Genomic DNA, 20,721 nt, shown 5'->3' with positions numbered 1-20,721 from the left:
GCAGACATTCTCCTTCAGGATTTTGTGATAGAGAGCAGAATTCATGGTTCCACCTATTATGACAAGTCGTCCTCGTCCTGCAGAAGCAAACCAGCCCCAGACCATCACACTACCACCACCATGTTTGACTGTTGGAATGATGTTCTTATGGTGGAATGTAGTGTTAGTTTAACTAGACCCATGTCTTCCAAATTGTCACACCTTTGACTCATCAGTCTACAGAATATTGGCCCAAAAGTTTTGGGGGGTCATCTAGATGTTTTTTGGCAAATGCAAGATGAGCCTTTTTGCTTTTTAGGTTTTGTTTTTTTCAGCAGTGGTTTGCTCCTGGCAAATCTCCCATGCATGCAATTTTTGCTCAGTGTCTTTCTTATATTGGCCTTAACTGAGACAAGTTCAGAACTGAGCTCTTCCGTACGACATACAACTAGAAATATTTGTCTATGGAGACTGTGTGACACCCATGGCCACGGGCTGTCGGGATTACTCACCCCCCGACGGCCACAGTCATGAATCAGTGAACGCTGGCCCGCATCTCCTCCTCAGGAGACACCAGTTCTCACTTCCGCTCCACTCTGCTGTGTCCCGTAGGGTGCGCGTACACACTCGTGCCAGGCCTTAAAGGGCCAACGCGTGCACATAAAAAGTTTGTCAAATTAGCCCATCATTACCCTGGACTATAAGAAGGGCCCTGCCCTTTCCTTCATTGCCTAAGCGTTGTTGTGTTTATCTGTGTTAGTCTTTGCAATTGGTCCCTTAGTGTTCCCGTACCTGCTACCTGTATCCCGTGCTACATTGTTCCTGTGTCATAGAGAGTTGTAGTCGTCTTGTGCCGTATACTACGCCTGCTGTGTTACACCGCGCCTGGTGTCTGCCTGCTGCCGAGGTCCCGTCCGAAGCTGACCATCGCTACTGTCTGAATTACCACAGGTACCTTTATTCCAACTATAGACATTGACTTGGTATCCTGTTGGCCAGCTGCTATCCCGTTACGGCGGTACTGCCCAGTGGGTCCACACACCCCTCGTGACATACTGCATGACAGTGTGCTTGATTTTAAGACCTGTTTGCAATAGGTGTGGCTGAAACATCTAAACTCAGAGGAGTGTCCACAAACTTTTGACCATATACATAGTTACATAGTACATAGTTACATAGTTAGTACGGCTGAAAAAAGACACATGTCCATCAAGTTCAACCAAGGGAAGGGAAAAGGGAAGGAAAAATTTCTACACATAGGAGCTAATATTTTTTTGTTCTAGGAAATTATCTAACCCTTTTTTAAAGCCATCTACTGTCCCTGCTGTGACCAGCTCCTGCGGTAGGCTATTCCATAAATTCACCGTTCTTACTGTAAAGAAGCCTTGTCGCCTCTGCAGCTTGAACCTTTTTTTCTCCAGACGGAGGGAGTGCCCCCTTGTTTTTTGAGCGGGTTTTACAAGGAACAGGATATCACCATATTTTTTGTATGTGCCATTAATATATTTATATAAGTTAATCATGTCCCCCCTTAGTCGTCTTTTTTCAAGGCTAAATAGGTTTAATTCTTTCAATCTTTCCTCATAACTTAAATTCTCCATGCCCCTTATTAGCTTCGTTGCTCTTCTTTGTATTTTTTCCAACTCCAGGGCATCCTTTCTATGAACTGGAGCCCAGAACTGAACTGCATATTCTAGATGAGGCCTCACTAATGCTTTGTAAAGTGGCATTATTACATCCCTGTCCCGCGAGTCCATGCCTCTTTTAATACACGACAATATCCTGCTGGCCTTTGAAGCAGCTGATTGACACTGCATGCTGTTATTGAGTTTATGATTTACAAGTACACCCAGATCCTTCTCAACAAGTGAATCCGCCAGTGTAGCGCCCCCTAGGACATATGATGCATGCAGGTTGTTGGTACCCAGATGCATAACTTTAAATTTATCTACATTAAACTTCATTTGCCAAGTGGACGCCCAAACACTTAGTTTGTTTAAATCTGCCTGTAATTCATGAACATCTTCCATAGTCTGAACTATATTACATAGCTTGGTGTCATCTGCAAAAATAGAAATAGTGCTATTAATCCCATCCTCTATATCATTAATAAATAAGTTGAATAATAGTGGTCCCAGCACTGAACCCTGGGGTACACCACTTATAACCGGGGACCATTCAGAGAAGGAATCATTGACCACAACTCTCTGGATACGGTCCTTGAGCCAATTCTCAATCCAATTACAAACTATATTTTCTAAACCTATAGTCCTTAATTTACCCATTAGGCGTCTATGGGGGACAGTGTCAAATGCCTTTGCAAAGTCCAAAAACACTAAATCCACAGCGGCCCCTCTGTCTAGACTTCTGCTCACCTCTTCATAAAAACAGATTAGGTTAGTTTGACAACTTCTGTCCTTAGTAAAACCGTGCTGGCTGTCACTTATAATGCTATTTATTGTCACATAATCCTGTATATAGTCCCTCAATAGCCCCTCAAACATTTTCCCCACGATGGATGTTAAGCTTACTGGTCTATAATTACCCGGGGAAGACCTAGAGCCCTTTTTGAAAATAGGCACCACATTTGCCCTGCGCCAGTCCCTTGGCACTATACCAGTCACTAGAGATTCTCTGAATATTATGAAAAGGGGGACAGAAATAACTGAACTAAGCTCTTTAAGTATTCTAGGGTGTAACCCATCTGGTCCCGGAGCCTTGTGCACATTTATTTTATTTAATTTAGCTTGGACCATCTCTACATTCATCCAATTCAGTATATCAACTGATATATTAACAGCACTGGCACCGGCTACATCAGCTGCTCTTTCTTCTGTTGTATATACAGAGCTAAAGAACCCATTTAGTAACTCTGCCTTCTCTTGATCCCCTGTGATCAACTCCCCATTACCATTATCTAGGGGTCCTACATGTTCAGACCTTGGCTTTTTTGCATTTATATGCTTGAAGAATTTTTTAGGATTTGTTTTACTATCCTTGGCCACCTGCCTTTCATTTTGTATTTTTGCTAATTTTATTACATTTTTACAGATTTTATTAAGCTCTTTATATTTTACAAAGGCTATAGCTGTACCCTCAGATTTGTATTTTTTAAATGCCCTTTTTTAGTCATGTATTGCCCCTTTCACAGAAGGTGTAAGCCATGTGGGGTTTAATTTTAGTCGTTTATACTTGTTACCTGTAGGAATACATTTTGCAGTATAATTACCCAAAGTAGATTTGAAAATCTCCCATTTATCATTTGTTCCATTATTTGACATTAGTTCTTCCCAGTCCATATCCTGAATTGCCGCCCTCATCCTGGGGAAATTGGCTTTCTTAAAATTAAATGTTTTTGCCCTCCCAGCCTGCGTTTGTTTTTTACAGTATAGGTAAAATGTAACTATATTGTGATCACTGTTACCGAGGTTTTCACGAACATTGACATTCCCAACAAGATCTGCATTATTAGAAATGACCAGATCCAACAGAGCTTCACCTCTAGTCGGGTCTTCCACAAACTGGCCCATAAAATTTTCCTGCAACAGGTTGAGGAAATGTCTCCCCTTTGCAGTTGAAGCCGAACCATGACACCAATTAATATCCCGGAAATTAAAATCTCCCATTATCACTACAGTACCCGCCTGTGCAGCCCGCTCCATCTGTTTATATATCTGACCTTCCATCTCCTCAGTTATATTGGGGGGTCTATAGATTACACCAAAAGTAATTTTTTCAGTGTTTACCTCCCTTTCTAGTTCCACCCACAAGGTTTCAACCTCCTCACAGTCTTCACCCACTATTGTCTCTTTCACACTCGTCTTCATATCACTTCTCACATACAGACATACACCACCACCTTTCCTATTTGTCCTGTCTTTACGAAAAAGTGTAAAACCCTGTAGATTTACAGCCCAGTCATGTGAAGAGTCCAGCCATGTTTCAGCAACACCAACTATATCTATATTTTCTTCCAGTATCAAGGCCTCCAGCTCCCCCATTTTGCTTGCTAGACTTCTGGCATTTGTGAACATACACTTTAACTTGCCTGTCAGTTTTTCACTTTTATTATCAGAAATGTGATTTGACATTAATCGGTCCTTTTTATTTACACTGATGTTTTGTAACGAAAGGATCTCCTTATCTTGTTGTCTAGTCCTCTCCCCACATTCTGTTTCTCCCCCCACCAATATAGTCTGACCCCTCTCTAACCTGGCTACCCCTTTTTTTTCTACATTGACCTCCCTCCTCAGCCCTAGTGCACATTACAATCAGTAGGTTTTATTTTCCAGGTTGGAAATTATAAATGTGAAAATGTTAGCTTGATGTAACCACAATGTAAAATAACTCATACATACTGTATCTGAAAACAGGAATGGATTCCTAAAGGGGAACTCTCAGCTTTTTTGATGTAGTTGTTTTAGTAAATACTTGATCATTATAAAATAATAATTCTGCAGCAGCTTTTCCTAGAACTCTCATCCCTTTTGCTTTGTAAGAAACATTGTGGACTAGGAAGCGGGTAACTGCAGTGTTCTTCATCATGACTAATGACCGGAAGTCCACAAAATATGTCTCGCACTCATATAGCTTGCGTATACCCAGAACCATTTGCATACATACTGTATGTGGGAGCTATTTTTGCAGCCATTTTTTTTAATGCTACTCTTATATGCTGTGTCTTTAGTGGTTTTTGGTGACGTTTATGTACTGTCCACAAGATGGCAGTAGTAACCATTTTTTTTTTTCTATCTCCCTGTTCCCACATACAGTACTATAATACTGTACACATAGTTCACAATGTGGGATCATGTAGGGGGGAAATAAAGGTCTATTGAACATATGCGGACAGAGACCACTTACGACAGACATTTGCTGTTAACTGTTGGCTGAAACTGTTGTTTTTATGACAATTCTGTCTGTCCAGCTGTGGGCCCTAATAAATGGGGTTTTCTGGGGTCCTGAGCTCTTGCTGTAAAGTACCTCAAGTGCTCATGTATTACACAGACGACCCGAACAATTTTAATGGGTGTCATGTAATGTTTCTTTTGCAATGAGGACTTTCCTGACATTTTCCCTTGTAATATCATTTGATTACAGGGGGTCCTTCAGCAGAAAACCCCTTTCAAATCTATGACACATTTTGCAATCATAAAACAATACAGAGGACATTTATTAAGGACTTAAAGTGGATTTGACTGAATATGCTGCCTATATGCTGTACTAATAGCCCAAACGTCACAAATATTGAGCTGTTCGTCTAATGGAACCATAGAAATAAAAATGAAGGACTCCTCGTTACTAGTTCACTGTATTCATGAGGGGAATACTCCCGCTCCTCTCACCTGTGTCTGACTGCCGCTGTGTATAAATACAGATACGCTGCACCATCAGTCACTGGTGGGGGGGGGGGGTTGCTACAACTGCGGGTGCTGTGTGGTGGCAGGACTGGTTGCCATGCGATGCTGCACCTAATTGAGTAGGGATCCACTTAAGAGGTCGCCATGAAGTGGCAAGTAAGCTTATACAGTTTGATCAAAATGTTTACTAATAAATTTTGCTTAGCCACAATAGACCAAAGTGGATGTGTAGTCCAGGTTTTTCTCTCTCCCTTGTTGGATATAGCTGGTGGGGGGAGGGCTCCCCTCATGAATATTCTTCGTTAGCCGAACAACAGAATATTTTTTTGGGCCGTTTGGCCTAATGGAACAGCAGACCTGTCCCCATAATATGCATCCCTTAGATAGGGCGGCTTATTCAGGTGACAAATCCACTTTACCTGTCCTTTTTATTGTGGATCGAGTGGCACAATGATTTTCTGATAACATTGTGATGTCACTAGGAATGACTACCTCCCGAGGAGCTGGATTCTGTCTACTATGTCTTGTAGCCTTACTGCGGTTGCCAACATGTCCACTTACGATTTCGAACACTTATGCCTATACATGTAAGGGCTCATGAATGCTGGTAATATTTAAAGAGGCTCTGTCACCAGATTTTGCAACCCCTATCTGCTATTGCAGCAGATAGGCGCTGCAATGTAGATTACAGTAACGTTTTTATTTTTTAAAAACGAGCATTTTTGGCCAAGTTATGACCATTTTTGTATTTATGCAAATGAGGCTTGCAAAAGTACAACTGGGCGTGTTGAAAAGTAAAAGTACAACTGGGCGTGTATTATGTGCGTACATCGGGGCGTGTTTACTACTTTTACTAGCTGGGCTTTCTGATGAGAAGTATCATCCACTTCTCTTCAGAACGCCCAGCTTCTGGCAGTGCAGATCTGTGACGTCACTCACAGGTCCTGCATCGTGTCGGCACCAGAGGCTACAGATGATTCTGCAGCAGCATCGGCGTTTGCAGGTAAGTCGATGTAGCTACTTACCTGCAAATGCTGATGCTGCTGCAGAATCATCTGTAGCCTCTGGTGCCGACACGATGCAGGACCTGTGAGTGACATCACAGATCTGCACTGCCAGAAGCTGGGCGTTCTGAAGAGAAGAGGATGATACTTCTCATCAGAAAGCCCAGCTAGTAAAAGTAGTAAACACGCCCCGATGTACGCACATAATACACGCCCAGTTGTACTTTTACTTTTCAACACGCCCAGTTGTACTTTTGCAAGCCTCATTTGCATAAATACGAAAATGGTCATAACTTGGCCAAAAATGCTCATTTTTTAAAAATAAAAACGTTACTGTAATCTACATTGCAGCGCCGATCTGCTGCAATAGCAGATAGGGGTTGCAAAATCTGGTGACAGAGCCTCTTTAAAGTGGTTGTGTCATCAAAGAACATTTTTGGCCAATTCACAGGATAAACCGTCTCCAACTGATTGGGACTGGGCCAGGGGTCCCCCATTTGGAAGATAGGTGTGGGTCCCAGAGGTGGATATGCCATAAATCTTTGTCATGACACCACCCCTTTAATATTTTAGAAAAATTTACCCTGATGGACGAGTGTCTATTTGAACCTAAGTAACTATGTAACATGTTATTCATGCTGTAATGTCTTGTTTTTTTTAACCTACAACTTTTTTTCCCTTATGGAAGAAAAGCACAAATTGCTATTGTTTTTAATGTGACGTGGCTTATAAATGGGATGGACTGGCCCAGTTTTACACTTAAAATACGTAACAATTCTAGCTCAATGCCTTTCGCTAGAATTATGTGTTCGTATAATTTTTGCAACTCACTAGACTGTTTTGAAAGTGTCTAGAAAAGGGGCATGGCTTAAAATGCGCCAAATTGTGTCATTAAATCTTAGGCTAAAGTTAGCCAACCAAAAGTTGTGCTAAGGAAGAGAAACTTGTCTAACATGTCTAGCAAGATGTGCCAAATCTATTATGCAGCATGCACCACTCTGATAAATCTGCCACATCTACTCCCTGCCAGTTTTCGTTTTAAGCTAACTAAATCTGACCCAGTGGTTCTCTTGCACCCCCCCCCCCCCGCCCACAGCATTAAAAAAGTAATTAAATAATTACTCACCTTGTCCTGATTAATGCAAAGGGCAAAATTGCTGATGACATGTTTGCATGCCACCGGCAATTCGGCAGTACATTGGATGTCTACTATGGTCTCTACAGTAGTATGGAGATCCGTTGTAGTCACCCACTGGCCTTGGTGCTTGTTACTAGGCAACCTCCCAAACTTTTACAGCAAAACCTAGTAATAACAGCACTTGAAAATAATTGCTTGTTAGAGAATTCAAAAGAGTTATCTGACATTACAGAAAATAATCTATTTATTTCCCCCCAGAATAGTGCTGTTCTAGCTCAATTTCAAGTAATACCAGACTCAACCCATTGACAAGAGGGGCACTGTTTCTGGAAGGGGGGGACACACAGATAACAGTGTGAGAGTATTTTACCAGTATGTGTAGGAGCTGTCACTAGATCATATATGTTGTACTGGTTATCTGAGCTGAATAGCTCTGTCTCCCTGATTCCAGCAGTTTTTTTTTTCTTTTCCTAGACCCCCCCTCCAGTTCCAGAGATGTGGCCCCCAGTTGTGTTGGCGCCCTATATGCTAATGGTTGTTCTGGCGGGAGCACTGTGTCTGGCCGTGCTGTAGCTGTCTCGCACTGATTGGCCAGAGGCAGGGAAGCAAGCACCACCTTGGGAGAATAACTTATATCTTTGGAACAGGGGGTGCAGGAAAAAAAAAGAAATGGCGCTGGAATCAGAGAGGTAGCGCTCTTCAAGTCAGATAACCAGTTATATGACCCAGTGACAGGTCGACCTTTCTTTAGCGTTAATGTATTTAATAAAAGCTCCAAGAATGTTAGCGTATATAGAAAATTACAGTACTTGCTCGTCTATATACCTTGCACAATGCATATGCTGTGTAAGCTTGCAAGTTAGTCCTGTAACTGCCACAGGCATCTTTCATCTTCACTTCTTTCTGCTGAGGCAGCCACATTATAGGCCTATTACAGAAAAGTAGACACTGGTTTAACCTGTTTCTGCAAATTTTAATGATTAGAACTCGAAAAATGATGTTCTTGTGAACGTCTAAGGACATCCGTATTAAGAGTTCCTTAAAAGAACAAATTGAATCTGTATTATGTTACTTTGTATAATACAAAATACTGGAGATATTCCACGACTTTCTCCTCTGCATGACTAGGCCGGTCTCTAGTAGATTAAGTCTTTAAAATGTTCTTAAAATTGTGATAGCTTTCCATCAATCTTCATTGTGATACAACGTGATGGTGGTGGACATGTACAAGCCCATTTATATGTAGAAATCTTTAATGTTGTGTAATCGGGAACCATGGAGACAATATATTGTCCTATAAAAGTTAAGTACTTTGTGCTTGCTATCATTATTGCTTTTTTTATTTTTCCTTTGCTTTAGAGAATTCAACTTACATGAGGTTGTAGCCTGATTGACTTAATAGGGCATGTTGAGTGAAAGGATTGGATATCCCTGCACTGGATGTGGCCGAAACAACAAGTGTCCATTAATAGCAATGGATTGCCGTTGATTTTAATGGGCGCAGTGTAAAATTTACATTGCAATTTTCAAAGCTAGGCGCTCGAGATAGGTTTGCCACTAGGCAAATAAACCACCAGCCCAGCCGGTATTTAGACTGGGAGTTTGTTAGAATAAAAAGTTTTTCCGACAATAGAAAGTATCAGTATTTTCGCGTAATAAAACCGTGCATTCACAGTCAGCTTAGGCTGGGTTCACATTAGCGTTGGTTTCCGTTGAGGGGTTCCGTCGGACCTTTCCGTCGGAGGATCCCCTCAACGGAAATGCAACTGAAACCATAGGTTTCCGTTGGCATTATCATTTGATTTCAATGGTAATGCCTCCGTTGCTTATGGTTTCTGTTTGTCACCGTTGTGTAAGGTTTCCGTTTGTTTTGACGGAATAAATAGCGCAGTCGACTGCTCTATTGATTCAGTCAAAACAACGGAACCCTTTCACAGCGGTGACAAACAGAAACCACTAGCAAAGTATCCGTCACCATTGAGATCAATGGTGCTGCAAACGGAAGCTATGGTTTCCGTTTGCCTTTCCGTTGAGCGGTTCCCCCGATGGAAAGCTCAGAGGGAACCCCTCAACGGAAACACGACGCTGATCTGAAGAGGACCTTACTTCCTTTTTGGATTAGGTATCTCCTTGCCTGTAGAGCCACTTGCTCATTCTCTACATCTTTTTATTTTAAAAGTGATCTCTATTTCATGCATTCCATACCAAATTACTTACTCCATACATTTTTTTATATTAAGATTATAAATTGAGACATGTATGTTTAATCTTTTGACATGCGTGACTTTTACATGACCATTACAATAAAGGCAGGCCTATAAAGTGGTGCTTTCATGCGTAGAAGAAAATAGGTAGCATGTTTGCTTTTATGATCTCCTCGTTTCAGATGCTTCATGCGATTTATGATCTACAACTACTGAAAAGAAAATAAGCGCTAGGTTATCATAGCCAGTGTCCTTTACAGCGTAGAGATACAAAGCCTCAGAAGCACACTCCATTTAAACTCAATAAGCAGTAAATGAATTCAAAGCGGCGTTGTGTAGAAGGTAGAAACCCCAAGGCTTGTGGTCGGCTACACATCCATGCACCTTAGGCTTACTGTTAAGAAAATACCTGTTTTGGACACTTTGCTGTAAATTTAGTGTGCATTTACCATCTCAAGTCTTTTCCATAAAAGTAATTGGAAAGGGGGGAAACGTTCACTTTTTATACTTAGGAAATCAATCCTGGAGATTTCCGTGATCCAGCCAGAAAGAATTACAAGGCTTAGCTCTGGAAACAGAAAATACAAAGTCAATTGACTAAAGCAAAGAAATATATTATACTTGTTAATCCTGATTACGGCTGCTGATCCCATGTCTGGTTTGCAAAATTCTGTTCTGTGCATATTTCTGCTTAGTCTTATTGTATACCAGCCTGCAGGACTTCTTACCACACTGGTACTCCAGGCAAAAGCTGAAAATTCAGTTTCTGTTGTCTAGGTTAGCATTATACCAAAATCGGAATTCCCAGTGGTCTCTGGGAGTCTCTTGGCTTGCTTCTTTCAGCGTAAAACATCCTCAGCACCTGCCTAAAGTAAAGTCATGATTCCCTAAACCACCCTTTACCTGCAGGATTATGGAAATTATCCTCTGTCTAAACCATTCTAGAACACCAATTATATCAGTCACGCAAGTCCAGAATGACTCTGTATGACAGTGTTAGTTGGGCACATAATGGTGATACTATGCAGTATTTGGTGGTATTGTGCAGTATCAGATTGTATTACTCGGGCATAGTGTAGTGGTATGCTAAAAAATTGCTTTGCATTGTGTGAAAATATCGCCTGGACAAAAACGCGTAAAAAATATTTATATTTTTATTAAATCTTTAAAATGGGCTAATCAAGCCAATAATTCCTATAGATACCAGGCTAACTAGGTAGGTAGGACTAGATAAGGGTGCCAATATATTGGATTAAATTGTTATGGACCTACTCCAAATATCTAGTTAAAACATATAAATTCTGTCTGTACCTGGACTAGATAGCAAAGTGTGCATTCATACAGAGTAAAGATCTGATACCTAGCAGCAGAGTGTGTATGATCACTCAGTAGCCAAAACGCAACACATGCGACACAGTGTGATTCACACTGAAATGAGCCACAGCACCTAAATTTCTTGTGCATTAGCACCCATAAACAAAAGTGCAGCACCTCGAGCAGTATTGTGCGTTCACACTAACAAGGGACTGTACATTTAAACAAGTGTGCATTCACACTAGATGAATATAATATACTAAGTGTGCATTCACACTAGATGAATATAATATACTAAGTGTGCATTCACACTAGATGAATATAATATACTAAGTGTGCATTCACACTAGATGAATATAATATACTAAGTGTGCATTCACACTAGATGAATATAATATACTAAGTGTGCATTCACACTAAATAGATATGGTATACCAAGTGTGCATTCACACTAGTCAGCAACATCTACAACACATTATGGCTGAGATGAGCATTTGCACATGCAGGTAGTGCGCATTCACACTCCTCAGTAGTAGTGTAACACCTATAGTGGTGGTGTGCATTCACACCTGATAAATATTGTCCACCTGATAATAAAGTGTGTGCATTCACACTGTACAAAAATTAAAAAAATTAAACGACTAACGCGTTTCCACGTCCTTATTTTATATAGAACGTTTCTTCAGAGGCATGTATATTGAGAGGGCAGATTAGCACATCAGTTTTTCATGAAATATTGTCTATCCGCCCTGTGTCTGCTAGAGCTTATCTATAACATCTCCTATACTTGTTTCTTATAAGGTAGAGCTGATAATTGGAGATAGTAGTTTGATGCGTATGGATCGGTGGCGATTTTTTACTTGTATCATCTGTACATCCTATTGGCTCATATATAGCTTTGCTTTCGTTATCAAAATTAGTTGTTTCTTTATGAACTCTTATCGATATCACTTCAATTTGCTTCTCCTATATATACACCATTATTTAGAATTACAGCCGCTTGGTGATTCCCATATCTACATGACACGAAGTGTCGTTTAAAATGCCCAGGGAGGAGTGATGTGGATGAGCTCTTGAATGGGCGCGGCGTCTGATGATGTGGCGCACTCTGATTGGGTGTTTGAGGTAATCGTCCAGCCTCCCAAAGGGCAGGGCTAAAAGCTTAAAGGGAATGTGTCGCTAGAAAAAAAAAAATTTTTTTTTTTTTTTAGTTAAACAGTTATTATATACATGATTAGACATTGTTCTAATTTTTTTACATTTTTTCACAAGTCAGGAAATATTATAAATTAGATTCAAATTTATAACATTTCCCTGTGCTGGTCACTAGAGGGAGAAATTCCCAAAATTGCAGCATTGGCATGTGGTAAAGCAACCTCATTGCTTTATGCTGCAAAATTGGAGAAGACACACACGCTCTAGTGTGGTCACACAATGCACCCTCCTTTATCCTGGCTAGTGCCAGGAGAAAGGAGGGGATTGAATGTTCAAACCTCCTACATTGTGTGCCGCCATTTTTGGAGCGAATACACAGTTTAGTAGGCTTACATACAGTGGTAATCACACACTAAAACACGAACAAACACAGACATAACTTACCTGCTCCAGCCGCCGCCGCTGCCTCCAGTCCGTTCGCTCCTAGTGCTTGCTTCTAATCACAAAAAGTAAAACACAAACACACAAATAAATAAAATGTATTTTAATAAAACACTAAAAGCAAATTGATATAAAAAAATAAATTTTCGCGACACCTTTCCTTTAAATAGCTGGCGTTCTGTTGCATCGCTGCGGTCAGATACCAGAACCGTTCTGTTAGGAGAAAAGCTCTAGCAGACACAGGGCGGATAGACAATAATGCATGAAAAACTGATGTGCTAATCTGCCCTTTCTCAATATACATGCCTCTGAAGAAACGTTCTATATAAAATAAGGACGTGGAAACGCGTTAGGCGTTTAATTTTTGTACAGTGTGAATGCACACTCTTTATTATCAGGTGGACAATATTTTTCAGGTGTGAATGCACACTACAACTATAGGTGTTACACTACTACTGAGGAGTGTGAATGCATACTACCTGAATGTGCAGATGTGCTGATTATCTCAGCGATAATGTACTCTGTGTTGTAGATATTGCTGACTAGTGTGAATGCGAACTTGGTATACCATATCTATTTAGTGTGAATGCACACTTAGTATATTATATTCATCTAGTGTGAATGCACACTTAGTATATTATATTCATCTAGTGTGAATGCACACTTAGTATATTATATTCATCTAGTGTGAATGCACACTTAGTATATTATATTCATCTAGTGTGAATGCACACTTAGTATATTATATTCATCTAGTGTGAATGCACACTTAGTATATTATATTCATCTAGTGTGAATGCACACTTAGTATATGATATTCATCTAGTGTCAATGCACACTTTTGTTTAAATGTACAGTCCCTTGTTAGTGTGAATGCACAATACTGCTCGAGGTGCTGCACTTTTGTTTATGGGTGCTAATGCACAAGAAATTTAGGTGCTGTGGCTCATTTCAGTGTGAATCACACTGTGTCGCAGGTGTTGCGTTTTTGCTACTGAGTGATCATACACACTCTGCTGCTAGGTATCATCTCTTTACTCGGCGGGAATGCACACTTTGCTATCTAGTCCAGGTAGGGACAGAATTTATATGTTTTAACTAAATATTTGGAGTAGTTCCATAACAATTTAAAGGGAATGTGTCACTAGAAATTATTATAATTTTTTTTTAGTTAAACAATTATTATTTAAGTGATTACACATTGTTTTAATTTTTTTAATTTTTTCACAAGTCAGGAAATATTATAAATTAGATTCTAATTTATAACATTTCCATGTGCTGGTCACTAGAGGAAGTAGTTCCCAAAATTGCAGCATGTTCAATGTGGTAAAGCAACCTCATTGCTTTATGCTGCAAATTTGGGGTAGACACACTCGCTCTAGGGTCCTCACACAATCCCCCCTCCCTTATTCTGGCTAGTGCCAGGAGAAGGAGGGGGTTGAATCTTCAAACCTCCTACACTGTGTGCCGCCATTTTCTGAGCGAATGCACAGTGTAGGAGGATTAGATACAGTGCTAAGCAGACAGTATAACACTAACATACACGAACATAATACACACATCACATACATAACTTACCTGCCGCTTCCACTCCTATTCCTTGCGCCTTCGCTACCTTGAACATATAGCCGGAAGCCGCGGCCGGAAGTCGTAATCTGACTGTCCGGCAGCAGCTTCCGGTCTACATGAAAATGGCATTGGATTTCGCTCTAACGAGCTTCGTTTTGGTCTGTGTGGGAGTGGCGCATGCGCCGTTCCCACACAGATGGCGTACGCTGCAGTGAATGGAACGACTCCCGTTTGCATTCTCTATGGGGATGTATGTGCCGTATTTCATCTCTGTATGTGTCGTTAATCGACACATACAGAGATGACCAAAAAAATGGCAGCCCCCATAGAGAAGTAAAAGTAAGAAAAAAAAACCACAAATAAATAAAATGTATTTTAATATCACACTAAAATATATAAAAAATAAATTTCATGACACCTTCCCCTTAAACCAATATATTGGCACCCTTATCTAGTCCTACCTACCTACCTAGTTAGCCTGGTATCTATAGGAATTATTGGCTTGATTTAGCCCATTTTAAAGGTTTAATAAAAATACAAATATTTTTTTAAGCGTTCTTGTCCAGGCAATATTTTCTACTTTGAGTTACGTGAACACAAAAAATATATATAACATTATACTTCTTCTTTATCTGCATTGTGTAATTAAACTCTTACCTGAATAGATCCTGGAATCACCCAAGTCAATTTTCTGGGCCCCAGAAATTCTATGGGTGACTTTTATAATCCACCACCCTCTACTAAATCTGTAGTCCAGGTTCCCTGAATATGTTCTATAGCAGGACCATTTTAAAACATTGGCTGGCCTAGTGAAAACATTTCATTAGATAGGTCCGTCATATCCTACATGTAAAAATTGGAAAATAGGTACTCCAACCCCACCCAAGGCAGCATTATGTTTTTTTATTGCCTGTTTTTCAGCACCAATATTCCCTTAGCAGTGCTTGCCAGCTACAGTTGGCCCACACCTATCCTCAGCCTGCGATTCCCCCAACACAGATACTTAGTCTTTACTGCCCCTATGAGGTCTCACAACCCAAGAGTGTCAGTCACAGCTTCCCCCAAACAGTACCTTAGCTTCCCCCCAGAGTGCCTGCCACAGATGCCCCAATGCAAATCTTTAGCGTCTGAAGCCCCTTTACAGTGCTGTAGCCCCAGAGGGCCTGTAACAGATCCTCCCCGAGTGCCTACCACTGACATACTACATCCCATGTGGTTCTGCAACTGAGGGGTTTGGGGAGGCAGGGTCCAGCACAAAACACACTGTACGGCTGTGCTTCTATGGGAAGGGGGAAATAAGTGAAGACCTCTTCTGCTTTACACAGAGCAGTTATGTTACAGAATTGAAGGATCACTTTTTTTTATAGCCCAACATATGTAAAATAAATGGTAAGAACTTAATTTAAAGGGAATGTGTCGCTAGAAATTTTTTATTTTTTTTAGTTAAACAGTTAGTATATAAATGATTAAACATTGTTCTAATTTTTTGAATTTTTTCACGAGTCAGGAAATATTATAAATTAGATTCTAATTTATAACATTTCCCAATGCTGGTCACTAGATGGAGCAATTCCCAAAATTGCAGCATTGGCATGTGGTAAAGCAACCACATTGCTTTATGCTGCAAAATTTGAGAAGACACACTCGCTCTAGTGAGCTCACAGAATCCCCCCTCCCTTATCCTGGCTAGTGCCAGGAGAAAGGAGGGGATTGAACGTTCAAACCTCCTACACTGTGTGCCGCCATTTTTTGAGCGAACACACAGTGTAGTAGGTTTACATATAGTAGTAATCACACACTAAAACACGTACATACACAGAAATAACTTACCTGCTCCTGCCGCCGCCGCTCCCTCCGGTCCGTCTGCTCGATCTGCTCCCTCCGCTCCAAGTGCTTGCATTAGAACACAAGTCCGGAAGCCGCGACCGGAAGTAGTAATCTTACTGTCCGGCCGCGGCTTCCGGTCCACAAGAAAATGGCGCCGGACGTCGCTCGGCCGAAGACCTTCCATTTGGACTGTGTGGGAGCGGAGCATGCGCCGTTCCCACACAGACGGCGTAAAGCATAGTGAATGGAACGACTCCCGTTCGCATTCACTATGGGGCTGTATGTGCCGTATTCCATGTCTGTATGTGTCGTTAATCGACAGAGATGAAAAAAAAATGGCAGCCCCCATAGACAAGAAAAAGTTAAAAAATAAAAAAAAGTAAAACACAAACACGCAAATAAATAAAACATTTTTTAATAAAACACTAAAAGCAAATTGAACTAAAAAAAAAATAAAAAAATAAATAAATATATATACCGTAGCTGTAGTAAAAAGCTGATAATATGAGGTTGTATATTCGTTCTCTGTTATATTCTATAGCCTGATGTGCCTACAGACAGATATCAAAAAAATATGTATGTTTGGGCATCTACATTCTTGCCTAAGTACTTGTTAAGCTTGTGTTCGGAATCTGAAAGTATGTTGTGGTTTAAGTTCAGTTTGAAGCACCAATCAGATTGAGAAAAGCTCAAAGTCTGTAGACCACAGCTATGAAAAAAAAACTGTCGAGAGAGGTTTCCACTACGGTAATTTAAGTTTGCCTGTAGCATAAAATGTCACTGTGCATTTCTTAACACTGAATCTGAGGGTTAAAACTGAAGACAGATTTGTAGGGTGACCAGAGATATTCAACTTTTTGCAAAGACATGATTTCTCCCTCTAGTCCTGGGGTCCCAGTTGTCAGACCCATTGCCTTACCTGCCAGCTGATCTCCGAGGTAGCTGTGTATACAGATGGGATTGTTGAGATAAGATGACCACTTTAATGCATCATTAGGATGTAAAGGAACGTATTGTAAAGGTTAAGCTGCCCATTCACTGTCTGAGATATCAAGTGACCTTTAGAAGCATTTAAAGGGGTTTTCCAGTTTAGAAAATCAATTTACATATACCATATGAGGTAACTCTGAGTTAATAGAGGGGGGTCCTGTCTTTAAGATCCTCCTCTCTTGGCAAGAGAGGAGAGCGGCTATAAAGAGCGTCTCTTGCTCTGGAGGACCTCGCCTGTCCTGCATTACACAGATAACCCATTGATCTGAATGGGCACTGTGTAATGCTTAATTTCCTCTCTGGTGGCGCTGCATGGAAAATAAACTGTTACTGTCAGGTTTCTCCTGTAGATTATGGCTGATCGCTGTGGTCTCAATTGGGGAACACTTTTTCTGATCAGCTTCTTTTTTTTTCTTTTTTTTCAAGCGATCCTTCTAACAAGTAGGGATTTCCGAAGCTGACAACGCCTTCGATATTACATGCTGAGATTTTCGGTGAAAGATAAAACAGAGCAAGTACATGCACCTATATACACTATATGACCAAAAGTATGTGGACAGTTAACCATCATACCTATATGGGCTTTCTGTATATCCTGTTCCAAAAACATGGGCATTAAAGCCCATGATTAGAATTACTTCTTTCTCCCAAAAACCGTTCCACACCTGTCCACAGCTTGTGTGTAGTATTGCAGCTCAACGTTATTAACTTCAATGGAAATTAGCTGCAATGCCGTACACAAACCATGGACAGGTGTGGCACTGTTTCTGGAAGAAACAACCATGTGTTTTTAATAATGGGCAACCCATTTAATATGGATTTGGGCCCCCTTTTGCGGCTATATAAGCCTCCACTCTTCTGTGTGTGGAAATTTATACCTATTTAGCCAACATAGTATTTGTTAAGTCTAGCACTGATGTTAAATGAAAATCCTGAACATAAGAGGGCCTTCCCCAAACAGTTGCGACAAAGCTGGAAGCATACAATTGTATAAAATGTATTTGTATGAAGTTAACATAACAATAAAATAAATAGGGGTCAGTGCCTGACTTAAACAGATTGTATAACTGAGGCTAATGAGACTATGTGGTGACATAATGAACAGCCTCCCCTTGTAGATTGTGCCACACACCTCCCCTTGTAGATAGTGCCACACACCTCCCCTTGTAGATAGTGCCACACACCTCCCCTTGTAGATAGTGCCACACACCTCCCCTTGTAGATAGTGCCACACACCTCCCATTGTAGATAGTGCCACACACCTCCCCTTGTAGATAGTGCCACACACCTCCCCTTGTAGATAGTGCCACACACCGCCCCTTGTAGATAGTGCCACACACCTCCTCTTGTAGATAGTGCCACACTCAGCCCCCTTATAGATAGTGCCACACACAGCCCCCTTATAGATAGTGGCACACACAGCCCCCTTGTAGATAGTGCCACACACAGCCCCCTTGTAGATAGTGCCACACACAGCCCCCTTGTAGATACTGCCAGCTCCCCTGTAGATAGTGCCACACACAGCTCCCTTGTAGATAATGCCACACATGTCCCATTGTAGGTACTGCCAGCTCCCCTGTAGATAGTGCCACACACGTCACCTTGTAGGTACTGCCAGCTCCCCTGTAGATAGTGTCATACACACCCTCCTGTAAATAGCACTACACCCCCCCCCCCCTCCCTGTACATAGCGCCTTTGGAGCTCCCTAGAGGAGCCCCAGACGTCACTGTCCATATATGGATAGTGACGTCAGGGGCTTATCCAAGAGCGGACCTCCCAACTTTCAAGTATCACAAAGCGTGACAACCGATGCGCCACGAATAGCAACAATAATGTCCTCCAGCTGCCACCATACAGTATAATGCCCCCATAGTTACCACCATACAGTATAATGCCCCCATACAGTATAATGCCCACACAGATGCCCCCATGCAGTATAATGCCCTATAGCTGCCCCATAGAGCTTAATGCCCCCAAAGCTACCCCCTAACAGTATAATGCCCTATAGCTGCCGCTATACTGTTGAATGCCCCACAGCTGCCCCATATAGTATAATGCCCCTATAGCTTTCCCCATACAGTATAATACCACATTAGATGCCCCAATAAAGTATAATGCCCCCTTAGATGCCCCTAGTGCCAGTGCCCACAGTGCCACAGTTCCCATGTAAATAGTGCCCACAGTACCCATGTAGATAGCGCCAGTGTCCCCTGTAGATAGTGCCACAGTGCCCATGTATATAGTGCCACACACCCTTGAAGATAGCACCACCATCCCTGTAGATAGCGCTACCCCCTCCCCCCTGTAGATAGCGCCATTGGGACTCCCTCTAGGAGCGGAATACCCAGCCATCGCATAGGCGGATGATCCCGCTCCTAGATGCTACTGTTTATATTTGGACTGTCATGTCACTGTCCATATATGGACAGCGACGTCAGGGGCTATTCCTGAAGCAGAATCCCCTGCCAGAGTTCCGGCAACAGAGACTCCGCTTCAGAGGAGCCACTTACGTCACTGTCCATATATGGACAATGACGTTCCCCAGGCACCGCGCTTAAAGTAGCGCGGTGCCCAGGGAGTCCTCGGCGAGGGGCTGACTGTTCCTTGTTTCAGCATTAGGTTCAATTGTATCTACGTCCTGTGGACGCAGATACAGTTGACTGCGGGACATACCCCAGGCCGTCCGGGACGGTTGGGAGGTATTCTTCCTCTCCTGGAGGAGGAACCCCTGACGTCACTGTCCATATATGGATAGTTGCGTCAGGGATATTCTGCTCCAGGAGGAGTATTTAATTGTATATGCGCCCGGCCTGGTGCCCCCCTACCATCTCTCTGTCAGATGCGCCCGGGGCACATGCCCCGCCTGCCCCCCTAGCTACGCTCCAGACTCTAGAGAACATTTCCACTGCTCCAGAGTCCAGTAGAGGCGTATTTCATACCACTCCAGTTGACACTTGTCATTGTACATGGTGATCTTAGGCTTGTGTACAGCTGCTCAACCTTGGAAACCTATTTCATGAAACTATTGACTCACAGTTCTTTTGCTAATGTAACTTCCATAGTGAGGACGGCGATTTTTACGCATCATGTGCTTAAGCACACAGTGACTCCACACTGTGAGTTTGCGTGGTCTATCACTTGGTGGCTAAGCTATTGTTATTCCTAGACGCTTCCACTTCACAATAATAGCACACACAAGTGATCAGGGCAGATCTGGTAGACCAGAAATTTCATTAACTCACTTGTGAGCTCTACAGTACGACTTATAGTACTACCAATGTTTGCCTATGTAGATTCCATGGCTGTGTGCTTGATTATATGTACCTCTTTGCAATGGGTGAGGCTAAAACACCTGAGATTCATAATTAGTAGAGGTGTCTACATTCTTTTGCCCATATAAAGTACATAAGTGCTTGAATTAAAACATTCTATTTGTGTACTATGTCTTCACCATCTGCATTACTAATGGACCCTGATATATAGATGACTGCACATATACAGGAAACGCATGCAAGCGCATTGACCACAAGTTCCTGAAAACTACACTTACAGGAAGTGGCCCAATACAGATTCACATGAAGTGTTCCAGATAGACCCACTGAAGAAAACAGATACAGTCATGTACACAGAAAACTAAGCTATAATGCAGAAGACAAAAAATTACAGCAAGATATAATAACCACAACTTGTAAATATATATATATATATATATATATATATATATATATTTACATGTATA

The 20,721-nt window shown here is 41.5% G+C and overlaps 1 protein-coding gene across 4 annotated transcripts in view; it reads left to right on the top strand.

The window, feature by feature from the left end:
- COA1 (cytochrome c oxidase assembly factor 1) overlaps positions 1–20,721 on the top strand; it is a 149,591-nt gene that overhangs the window by 31,665 nt on the left and 97,205 nt on the right. Inside the window, exon 2 of one of the 4 annotated variants that reach the window (XM_075827057.1) lies at positions 17,408–17,529. The exons of 1 other annotated variant lie outside the window; for it this stretch is intronic. In XM_075827057.1, coding sequence (XP_075683172.1) covers positions 17,520–17,529 — 10 coding nt within the window. In that variant the 5' untranslated portion in view covers positions 17,408–17,519. The remainder of the gene's footprint in view (positions 1–17,407; positions 17,530–20,721) is intronic. 2 more of the 4 variants (XM_075827059.1, XM_075827060.1) reach the window with 2 other exon arrangements.

Source organism: Rhinoderma darwinii, chromosome 5 (assembly GCF_050947455.1).
Source record: "Rhinoderma darwinii isolate aRhiDar2 chromosome 5, aRhiDar2.hap1, whole genome shotgun sequence".
NCBI lineage: Eukaryota > Metazoa > Chordata > Amphibia > Anura > Rhinodermatidae > Rhinoderma > Rhinoderma darwinii.
Note: the sequence above shows the minus strand (reverse complement) of the source record. Positions and strands in the feature narration are given on the sequence as shown.